This window comes from Mesitornis unicolor, unplaced genomic scaffold (assembly GCF_000695765.1).
Source record: "Mesitornis unicolor isolate BGI_N332 unplaced genomic scaffold, ASM69576v1 scaffold27051, whole genome shotgun sequence".
Taxonomy (NCBI): Eukaryota; Metazoa; Chordata; class Aves; order Mesitornithiformes; family Mesitornithidae; genus Mesitornis; species Mesitornis unicolor.
In genome coordinates this window covers 1-11,935 of record NW_010162142.1, presented here as the reverse complement: position 1 = coordinate 11,935, position 11,935 = coordinate 1, and the positions used below count along the sequence as shown (strand labels likewise).

The window sequence follows — 11,935 nt, the reverse complement described above, 5'->3', positions numbered from 1 at the left end:
CCTGAAGCCTCCCGAGCGGCGGGAAGCAGCTGGCGCCATGTTGGGACCCTCAGAAAGCGGCCGAGGCTTCACCCCCAGTCGGCGACCCGCCCTCCATGGCCCCGTCCTGAAATACAGTGGGGTAAATCCTCCACTTCCACCCACCCCGGCCTGCACAAGGGGAGAGACGCGCCTTCCTCTCCCCCAGCGACCACCCCCCTCACAGGTAGCAGCTCCAGACTGGAAGGGGAATCACTTCCACCAGCCATCAGCTGCTGCGTGTTTAAAACCTTCCCAGGACAAAGGAGGCTTCAAGATTCTACCAGATGAAAGGAACACGGGAGTCCGGCCCAGTAAAGTAGGCAGGTGGAGTGTTTCAGTTGTATTTTACTCTTCAGATATAGTTCATTTGAATGTTCATATTACAAAATTAGCTGCCATGGCCCACAAATCTATGGGACTTCAGGAAAGCTGTCCACTTACTCAAAATTTTCCTTTCAAAGAACTTCGTGAAACAACACCATATTAATCTTTAAAGCTAAATAGTGCTAAAATTTCACATAATCTACATTAGTTTTGGTTTTAATTTTACCAACCATTATAAAATTAATGTATTTGCATGTATCAGGTTACAGATATTTGCATTTAAATCAGTGTGAAGTATCCCATGCTGGAACAAGAAGTTGAAGTACTTGCTGTTACAACAGCAGCTCATTCTTATTGCCTCAGAACCAAGTTTGCACAAAGTATTGAACAAGAAAATGCAAGACATTTTTCCCCAACAACACTGTTAAAAGTCTGTTACAAGCAACAATAAAACGCCTTCTAGACAGGAAGCATTTATAAAATGCAGAGCGCTCTCAGTGAGCGAAGTGCTTGCACAGGAGCATTCACTTCATTCTCCCCATTTATATTAAAAAACCTGAAGCGATCCTTTACCAGATGAAGACGATACTTGTCCTCGGAAATGTTTTTACTTGCTTAGGGAAACTGGCAATTGCAGGTACTTCACTGAGTGTAACTTCTGGCTGAAGTGAACTAGGCAGCCGCTGCTGAGATCAGGAGGAAAATTTTGGAGGCAAACCTGTACAGTTAAAAATACTCAAGGAAAGCTAGTTTAAGCTGCTAACTCACCATGCACTCGCTCCTGAAGAAACACCACGCTGACATTACAGACTTCACATTGTATTAAGCTTGCAGCATTCAAAACCACAAGTAGGAAACTGTTCATATATTCCATTCCCTTGTATCCAACCCCTTTATGTTTTCCATTATGTCAGTCATGACCACAGGTGACCTAATACTGTTTCGGTCCCTGGTTTGTATAAAAGAAAATAAAAATCACTTCTACTCTACTGGGCTTAAATCCCTGAAGAATCCATACTGTGTATGGAAGGCTCTAAGTTTTGTGCCTTTATGAGCTTGATGCAAATAAATGCACAGTAAATGCTTATTGTGCAGTTTTCCTCCCCTTAAGTTTTTTTCCCCTTCCCTCCCAATAATTAAAACCAAAGTTTAAAACCAAAGCATTAATGTTACCAGCACACGTGGACATTTTTACAATCTTCTGTTTTCAAAGAACAAATGACAAAGAGCATTCAAGAATATTGCATTTTTTTTTAAACAGACAAGTAGCAAAAATTTATACCACCTGGAATAAAACTGCCGAGACAAAGCTCTCTACATACACCTGCATGTTGCTGTAATACTTAAATAGGTAACACCAATGCAAGGAGCATTTCTCTTAATGGCTACTAGTGTTCAAAGAAGTGTAGGGTTATGGAGTTAAGTAGGTCTTTGTACCCTGTGCATTAAAATTCTCCAGGTGGCACTGAGACACTTCTCACAATGGAGTCACATAGCTTTCACTTTGATTTGCTTCATCTTCATCTGCTTCTTCTCCAGTTTCTTCTGCTCACGCCGCAAAGCAGCTTCCTGTAGGCAAGGACAGAGAGATCTACATGAACATCAGTGATCTCAGCGAAAAGCAAGCTGATCATTTCAGAAAAGCCAAACAAAAAACACCTCCAGTACTTGGGCTCACATCTCTGACCACGTGAGCTGGCTCCTCAGTGGGAGCCTTCACGTTTCAGAAGGCAACAGCATAGACCCTGAAAGCTGTCAGCCTCCCAGCAAATAAGAAATCAAAGTTGGCCATACAGCGTAGGAGAAATCTGTAACAATCTGAAAATCCATCTCACCTCCAGCCGCCGCTGTTTTTCGGGATCCTCTTCATTCATGATTCGCTCCTTCTCTGCCCGTTTTTTCTCTTCTCGACGGGACTGGGCAGCCTCCTGCCTTTGCACGTGAGTCAGTTTAAGGAAGTTCTCTTCCACGCGAGCCCTGTTCTTATCAGCTTTTTGTTTACCCTTTTCACAGAGAAAAGCAAATGCTGTTAAATACACTGATTCCCCATGAGCAAGATGCAGTATCTCTGGTAGTCATACTAGAAACATAAGGCTCCCAATCTTAAGGATCCAGGGGTAATGGGTTGCAATTTCTTGCAATTTTCAGAAGACACAAAAATGCACACTACTTACTTCTCTGTTCAGACGGAACTTCTTTGCTTTGTCAATAGAGTAGATAACCATGCTCATCAGAGGCAGCAAAGACTCCATGTCCTTTGGGGAAGTGTTGCCTGAACCAGGCACTAAAATAAAGAGTTTCTTGTTAATTCAGAGAGGTTGGTAGGATTTTTCTACTTTCTCTACTGCTCTTATTGCTCGCAACATTCATGAAAGATGTTCTTATCTCCTCATTAGGAAGGATATAACTAACTAAAAGAGGCTTTGGACATTGCATTTAGATTCCTCACTCAGTGGAATTAGGCAGGCACATTTTCCCTGCAATCCTCCTTAGTTTTATTAGTACAGAATACAAACATAAGGGTTGAATTCAGGCTCTGACATAAGGTTCACTTTGGAGCTATGGCCTTGAATTTCAAAAAGAACTACGGGTCTTTCTTTTTCTTTTCTAGAACAGACTCCCAACAGGCTGCTTTTTTTTCCAAAACAGGGTTAACCAAGTAACTGTGCAAGCTCAAACTGCAAGGTATGTGGCTTAAAAACAAGTCATCTTCCAGTGGTGACTTAACTGAACCACCAATAGAGATGAGTATGAACTAGGATCAATAATAGCAAGACTGAGTATCCTATTGTCATGACGTGACATTCCCCAGTGTTATCCTGGTTAATTCATCAATGATCCTGTTCCATGCACTGAAGTCATTCCTCATATATTATATTCCATAGATGACAGAACTTGAGCATGTGAATTGCACAAATAAAGCACCCACTCCCCCCCATACACACATGTATACCAATTCTCTTACCATTAAATGTAAACAAAAGTGTCTTTTTAGTTTCGGGCAGTTTTGTAAGCTGACCCTCCCTGGTAGGAAAGAAAAAAGTGGCTGGAATGAGTGAAGAAAAACACAGGCATACAAAACACCTAACATTGTTAAGGAAAACCTCAAGAACCAAGAGACACTTGCAGACTACTCAAGTAAAATAAACAAGATTAAAAGCCTAGCTGTAACCCAAATTTAAGTTTCAAACTATTTAGACTCCTCAAAGACTATTTAGTCTTCCTCAAAAGCACACAGCAAAAAGGCATTGATGTAAAAACATACGGCACCATCCAGTCTGATTGTCAGAAGTCATCTGAGCCCTGAGGCAGCCTGTATATTTTTAATGGCACTCAGTTTTACATAGGCTTTGTTGTTTATACTACTACAGATCTTCTGTAAATATCAGTTAGAAAAAAAGCCCCAACATTTTCTAAAGCATTCAAGTCTTCACTGCCCCAAACCCCAGAGTATTCCAATGTAAGAAAGTCAGACCTGTTTCACAGATCCTCCAAAGCCTAGCAATTTCAGTACAAGGTACACATACTGCTGTCTTATATCAAAATATGTTCCTTTTTTTGGAGGGCAGTTTCATGTTTTGATATGGATCATTTATAAGCCTGTGAGCATAATACACCCTTGCAAAAGCCTACGTGGTAATTCAGAGAAGATAAATCGCCCACCACTTGGCAATTGTGAAGCAGCAGCTAAAAGCACCTCAAGACTAGGAGGCTTAGAGAAACAGAAGAGAGAACTGCATTTTTGTGTTTCTGAAGCACTGTTGAGAATCAGCCTGAACAAAAAGTACCCAAGTGATGGATTTCAACAGCACAGGGAGGTGCTAGCAGCCCTGATGATTGTTTTATGCTGCGGACTTTGCTCCACCTTGCTCTCAATGCATTCAAAGAGCATCTGAATTATTCTTTTTTCCGACCCCTAGTTTTCCTTCTGCATTGTTATTTCTTAGCCTCCATACCTTCAGTGTGATTGCTCAACGGTTTTCTATGCAACTGTGTACACTGTAGCTGCCCAAGCTATAGCTTAACCAGCACACAAAAGTAAATATTAAGGTAATACGGCACCTTGATCTTCTAAACTAATGCAGTATTTGGAGGCACTAGGTGTGTATTTATTCACCTGTTTCACCTTTTGCTCCTGATTTCTTGTGTGCATTCCCACAGGCTTCACACTGCAAACACATTTGTCAGCCTCTATTTTGCTTAGCGTTACAATAGCTACTGGAAGGAGAGATCTAGCTTTATACGTACTCTTGCATAAGTTTTGGACCGGAGAACTGGTCCGAGAATTGGACGGACTCAATCTTGTCAGCATAGTGCGTGAGGAAATGTATCATCTAAAAGAGAAACTGAGGTTAGTTTTTCCCAACACCAATCCATCTGCAGCCTACCCATTCCATATGGGCTTGCCAAAGTGTCGATATATTGCTCAGAAAAATGCTGTCCTCAGCTTGCCACAACGACACTGAAATTTAAACTGTCATGATTTTATTTTTTATAGCTTTTGCTAGAAGGGGGCCTCAACACATGGAATTAATGCAAGCGACTCAGTTATTAGATATGTAACTCTCATTTGTGATTTTCCAATTCATTTGATAACAGATGTCAACTTTGATGGCATGTCTGCAGGTCCTCAACACCCTCCTTCGACCTGGCTGCTGAAGCAAGCTTCCAGGCTTTGAAAGGCAGCTTTAAGGCTGCAGTTCATGTTAGACTACCTAGTTGCTTTGTAAGAGGAATAGAGGTGTGAGAATTACATTCTTCCTCCAACCCTTAAGCTTCCCTAGGGTCTTGATTTCTCTAGATCTCACTAAGGCCATTTGGCTCTCCTGTTGAGATGTCTACAGGAAATAATGATTCAAACTTTTTTGCATAGGCTGTAAGTGCCAGATGTGTACTAATTAATTCAGGATTACCTTAGCGTCCATCATTCCCTCTGTGACCTCCCCCATCTCCGACAAGATAGCCAGCGAATCTGGAAGCCCGTATTTTGCACCAGACTTAGGTTTATCACTGCAGAACTCACTCTGTTTCAAAGAGAACAAGGGGAAAGAAATGAACACAAGCTCGTAAGTATCTTATCAGACTGAACTGTTCCAGCACAGTGGGACTGCTGAAAGTATCTGATAAGAAACAATAAAAATACACTAATGCAGTCACTCAAGTCTGGCTGGAGACATTTCAAGCATAAAGTAAAGCATGCAGTATCAATATTCTTTAAGTTAGTATTTCCCTTCAATAGTAAGTACTTAAAGAAAAAGATAAAACAATTGTAATACATCCATGCTGGAATGCTCAAAGTGCATTAAGGCATTTTGCTTATATTGTTTAATAACAGAACAAAACAACTGGCATCATACCAGCCACACTTCAACGCTGTTACTCAAGACAAGTTATGAGAGAAAAGCTTTGCAAACCACTGCTTGTTACCACTGGATTCTTTGCAAGCTTCAGGGCTTGAACATATGGGAAGTTTTAATTTCAGATCACAAGAAAGCAGATGACTTACACCCAAACTTTCCACATCACATATCACTAATTAAGTTTACTTTTCAAGCCTTGAAATAGTCAGTTGTGCAAATTAAATGATGTTAAGTGACCCTTGTGTGTATCCTGACAGTATACTTCAGCCTCCTCCTAAATGAGCTAGCCACCATTTTTATTAGATGAAAATGTCTTTTCCCCACACAGTAATTCCAACAGGCCAGTCACAAGTTTTGAGCCGTTCCCAAGAAAACAAGCTATCTACAGACTAGAGGTTCTTATTATATCCTCTTATTTATCACATTAGTATTCCCAATGCAAACATACATACCAGGTCCTGCATCTCTTTCTGAAGTCGCACCAGTGCTTTTCTTGTTCCAACAGCAAACACATAGGTGTCCATATCTTCATCATTCATTGTTACTTTTATTTGCTGTGGGACAGAATGTTATTAGCCCTGATCAGATTTATACGATGTACTCTGCCTTCAGACTACCAGCCAAACAGAGACCTGCGTCTCCGATGACTTCACTGTTTGTCTGACACTGACTAAGCAAGGCCATACACAGCTAAGATAAAGGTTATTGATTTAAATTCTAGATAAATGGAAAGAGTATTCACAGCACACAGCCACTGTTCTTCCAAAATATAACCTCTCCTGGCGTTTATATGGTTAGAGACTCCCCTTATCTCCAAGGGCAAGGGCCAGGCAAAAAAGTAAAGTTACAAAATATAATATCCAGGCCAGCATATGCATTAAGCAGCTTTGTTCAGGCAGACTGAACAGACAGAACAATCATCAAATATTTCAGATCATAAATCCACTTTTTATCAAGATGAGATCATGAAGCACAATAGACTGTCCACAAAACCACTCAAACAATAAAACCCATAGATAAAACAATTTCCAATCATCAGCAGTTTGCATTTCGCAGGCAGAAAATAAATATGAGTTATTCTTTCAGATTGCTTCACCAGTTACTCAACTAGAAGATATGGAATACTGTAGAAAGACACCTAGCAGTTCACTGGTGACCAACCAAAAGCAGCAGAGCAGAACCTAGCAATGCAACAATTTATCACAGCTAATGTAGAGGGTTAAGTACGTACCACTTGGTCAGAAGCTGGCCTCATCATGCGCGCAAGAACATTCAGTAGGTCTTGTCTCTTGAGAAACTAAAAATACAAGTTTGTAAACACAGAAGACAACAGCTAAATACACCTCAAGTGCAGCACTTCAGTGGCAGATAGCAGTGGGCTCAAGGAAAAAGAGGACAGTTATACATAGATGCTTTTCATAGAAGAATTTAGCTCTGAAGGGCCCTTTGGAAGTCACCTATACTGCTCAAAGGCAGGGCTACTTTCTGTATTAGGTGTATTTCTCAGGGCTTTGTTCCCTCAAGTTAGGAGCTGAACATGAGGCTGTTCCACCTCAGATGCAGAGCTTTGCATTTGTCTGTTGTACTTCACTGGAATTCCTATTGGGCCATTCCTCCAACATGCTAAAATCCCTCTAAATGGCAGCTGGCCTCTTTAGCATCCTCTGTTTATGCCATACTTCTGGTTTCTATACTCTTCCTGTAAGCATTCCCTCTTACCTACTTTGGTGGTCGGAATACAGGCCTGTACAGCTCTTTAGTGCAACCAGTCTTCCCTTCATGTGTGCATATTCAGAACCCTGCCTTCAAATATGAGTGGAAGAGTCGAGCTGGGCCTCCTTGTTGCTCACACAGGAATAAGAAAGCCTCTAGAGCCTGAGAACTGGTGACAGGTAAATAGTGCTACAAACTCCCTCATCCTTACCTTTAGCTGGATGAGCATTCCTTCACAGCACACCCTTCCAGAGCACCACAAGTTATATATGTGTTCGTTCTCTTGATTTAGTTTCCCAGTGCTTGTAGCTTCTTTATTAGTGCCATCATCCCCTGAAGAAAACAACAGTGAAAGAGAACTGCTGTATAAAAATCACAAATTTAAACACCAAAGTTCATCGGTAGGCTTAAAGCTCAGTTGTTCCTGGATTACTTCATTATCACTGTGATGTTTCTGAATAATTTATACTACATCATAATCTGATTTCAGCACCGACACACTATTTATCTACACACAGAGCTGTCATTAGTGCTATCATGCATCTGCATAGAAAAGGTTATTCTCCTAGAAAAAGTTAATCTTTATAGCCTACGTGCAGGTCTAAACCCAGCTTTATTCAAATAAACTAAAAATGGATCCTAGCCATTATGGAACTTACCAACAAGAGCAAAGTTACTTTCCAACAGCTCCCTGTGAGTATTGAACCATGCGTGAGCCAGACGGTTGTTTTTGTTCTTCCCAATGATGTAATTCATGATGTAAGCAAGAAGACCTGTTACCATCAGGATCTCCATGTAATAACTTTCCCAGCTGTTTTGAAGGTGAGCGGGGACCTATGGTAAGGGAACGGAGACTGTCCTTTACAGCTCAAATGAGCGGATCCCAGATAAACAAACAATTTGGAAAGCGATGAGTACTGGAGAAGTTCATCCCAAACACAGCAATAAGCTTCACAAAGGCGACAGAGCAGAGCTAAGCCTACATAATGCATTTGGCTCTACTGGGACAAAGTAGTCAGAGGAAACAACTGGTAACAGCATTCCCAAAATACCTGGATAATACAAACAAAATACTTCTCTCTGGAAGAGAGGCTTTCACTTGGAAAGTGAGCCTGTGCTAGCATGTATCCCTCCAAGTACTCAACAGTCCAGTATTTCAACCCACTGATTATTTGAGCTTGGCGCCTTGCCCATCCAAGCATTATCTGATCCTTTTGTATCTTCTGTTGAAATCTAAAGTAATACCAATGTCCAGGAGCACTTTCAAGATGCCACCAAGAGCCACAGACTGCATGGGAGAGCAGGGAAGCCTGGCTGACTGTGCCATCTTCAGAGAATAAAGAGCAGTTCTGCTATCACTATATCACTCTTCAGTCATAAAAGTACCAAACCTTAATATGCACTACCAAGGTCAGCCATAATACATAAAAAGAGAGCTTACAGATAATAAAAACGCAGGCCTCAACCACCTGATCATTCTGTAAAAGACAACAAGAAGGTGCTGCAGGGTGGACAGAGAGACTGGCTTCAAAAACCATCATAGTCAGCTTCTAATCTGAAACTTTAGCCATAGACAAGCTAAAACCACACTATATTTATTGGAAGCATATCATCATTGCAACCACTTCTTTATGTGTTGACAAAGCACCCAGGCATTCTGGGATGTATGGTTTTTTCTCTGGATTAAACGAAGATTGTCACTCTAGCCTCTCCACTTCTCCTAAAGAAGCTAGGGTCATAAAACCCTTTGGTCAAAACTACATTTCAAAAGGTCTGTTTTAATGAAGACTTTCCTGATCTATACTCCAATTACAGTTTTCGGTTTGAATACAGAATACAGCCCTCATCCGAGGATGGGAATTCTAGCAGCTTAAAATAGAGATCAACAGAACAAAGGCACCTGCCCGGAAAGTTTTACTTCAAGAGTTGCTATTTAAAGTAGCATAAACCAATACAGAAGAGCATGGAATTGGGAGCTTGCACACCTAGACCATATTCTGCTGCTATCCTGTTGCATTATTTCAGGTACTTCTTGTCTCCAGACTTCTTCCCATTTCTACGCTGTCTCTTGTTAATTCTTTAGGACAGATTCTCTCCTACGTGTACATTTGTACACCAGTGACATTATTGACATACCGCCTTAAAAAGAAATGATGAAACGTCAAATAGAAAGCAGATCAATATTTATACCTACATTAACTATTGTTATGGGGTCTTTATTTTTGCTAGGAGAGGCATCTGGTTTCTCTTCATAGCCTTCAAACTCCTCATCATCATACGGCTCACTCTCAGTATCACCTTCCTGGAGGACAAAAATCACAAACAGCATGAAAATCCAAAGCCTGATAAGCAAAATCCCAAAAGATAAGGTGAGAAAGTAATGTGTAGAGATACTATTGAGAAACACAGAGGAAGGAGATGAGGCATTACCTGCACATCTGCATCATCAAAGTCTTCCTGATTCTCATCCTGACCTTCAAGCTCTACAGTGGCTTCTTCTTCATCATCTTCTGTAGTGATGATCCTCTGAGGAGACTCTGTGACTGCATCTTCACTAACATCTTCAAATTCAGCGAAGTCATTATCATCATATTCCATGTCATCTCCATCCTCAAATTCATCATACTTTGCCAAAGAAAAACTCCATGGGATGAACAGGACAGCAATAAAAATATATAAATTCTTCATTTTCACTGGGGGAAAAAAAAAGGCAAAAATTGCAAAAAATCCTTCTCAATTCTGTTACCTTACACCTCCAGAAATGCCCAGCTTCTATGGACAGAATGCATTCAGGGTCAGACCACAGAGAAATAAACCCCTGCCTGCTCTTGCCATCTTCTGTATAAAGAAAGTGAATCATCTTATAAAAAAAATAGCAGTAACTCTGAAGTTCTAGACTCTTGCAGCAGAAGCAACTGAGGCAGCAGTAAGTTCACACTTGGCCAAGCTGTTCAGATGAGCAAGCTCTGAAAGCAGAGATTTTCTGCTATGAAACAGACTCTCCAATAGTATCTCTCAATCAGTGTTGCCAGCTCATTTCAAAGACCACATGCTGTGCCTACAGTTGTTATTAATTAGCAATTAGACACAGATCAACAACAGTAGTAAATCTTAAAATGCGCTTAGTTCATTTACTTTAAACAGCAACGCTCTACTAGCCTCTGTGAGTTTAAAAGGGCCCATCTTTGATTTTCTAAACTGGATGCCCAAAATCAGGTCCTACAGCATCCCAGCACTATTTCTGTTTAGAGATACACCTTGTGTTGCAAGGTCTACTAAAAAAACCCACCCCAAAACAGCAGGAAGAGGATGGATGTTGCACTGATCCCCAAACAAGAGTGAACTGGGGCTCAGGAGACCAAAGCTCTCTCTCCAGGTCTGCCAGAAACCTGCAGTTTCTCAGCTCACCTTTTTTTACCCTCAGCTTCCTATGTTTTTTCTGCTTGATCTCAAAGCAGCCCCATCTCCCGCTGAGGCTGTGGGGACCATTGCCAGGGTTCAAACGAAGAGCCTGAAAAGGCAACGACAACCCCACTGCTGCATTTCTCAAACAGCTGCTGAGGATCGGCTGTGTCAGGCTTGGCAGTAAGAATCATTTTACTCCCTCCTGCAACCAGATCCGAGTGGGAACTTGAATGTTAATGAGATCATTCTCTTAAAAACTTGAAATAGAAACGATTTATTTCTAAATTAGACCAGCACTCCTCTGAGTGCCACATGCAGGGAACCCACTGCCTCGAATGACAAGGACGGCTAAAATAAATGCCTTTGTCAAAAGCTTCTCATTCTAGGAAAAACCTGAACAGAACATGTTCCCAAGAGCATTAACCAAGATGGAAAGTACAGCATGGCAGAGCCCAGGCATTTAGCACTTTGGGTATGTCACAATTTTATGCAAATTTAAACACAAAACCAAACCACTATTTACATGTGACAGGATTTGCATTTAGAGGTTAAAAACACCACGACAACGGTGCCACCTGCTCACCTAAACCACAGCAGTTTCACAATAAGACTTTTGAGACTATTTTAATATATGCAGTTTCGCAAGACCCTACGACTCCATAAGGCTTTATGCAAAATAAACTTCTGCAGCCGATTCAGAAGAGAAGCTGAACTAGAGATGGGTGAAAACCAGAACACGCCGCTAACTCGGCACCTCTGTCACAAGGCAGAATGGGTGCTAAGTGCAAACCACCCCAGGAGGCAGCACACATTTGGCACATGCCACCGGCTGTCCCTTGCAAGAGGAGCCGATTGAGCCACCCAGGCAAAAGGGGCGGAAGAGGCCGCCAGGCTCCAGCAGGTCTGGACCCCCCGTGCCCCACCAGCCTAAGCCAGGAAATCCCCCCCGCAGGTGCTGCTCGGCGTCCCGATCCCCTGGCTCCCGGTACACGCCTCCGCTCCCACTTCCTTCCAGGGACACAAGTCAAGGTTAGCGAGGCTAAAATCCGCTCCCTGCTTCCCCACGGCCGCGAGGCGTGGCCCCTCGCCCCACACGCCCGGCTCCCCACAGC

At 41.9% G+C, this 11,935-nt stretch overlaps 1 protein-coding gene across 1 annotated transcript; it reads right to left on the bottom strand.

Moving 5' to 3' along the window:
• Window positions 1-1,347: 1,347 nt before the first annotated feature.
• Window positions 1,348-10,106, bottom strand: CCDC47 (coiled-coil domain containing 47). Its single transcript, XM_010193537.1, has 12 exons — window positions 9,849-10,106; window positions 9,613-9,720; window positions 8,078-8,252; window positions 7,630-7,751; window positions 6,937-7,002; window positions 6,158-6,259; window positions 5,259-5,369; window positions 4,594-4,679; window positions 3,311-3,369; window positions 2,520-2,629; window positions 2,181-2,348; window positions 1,348-1,914 (listed from the first exon to the last, which is right to left on the bottom strand). Exons 1-12 carry the CDS (start codon window positions 10,104-10,106, stop codon window positions 1,834-1,836), a joined length of 1,446 nt encoding a protein of 481 aa, XP_010191839.1. The 3' UTR covers window positions 1,348-1,833.
• Between the last annotated feature and the right edge of the window lie 1,829 nt (window positions 10,107-11,935).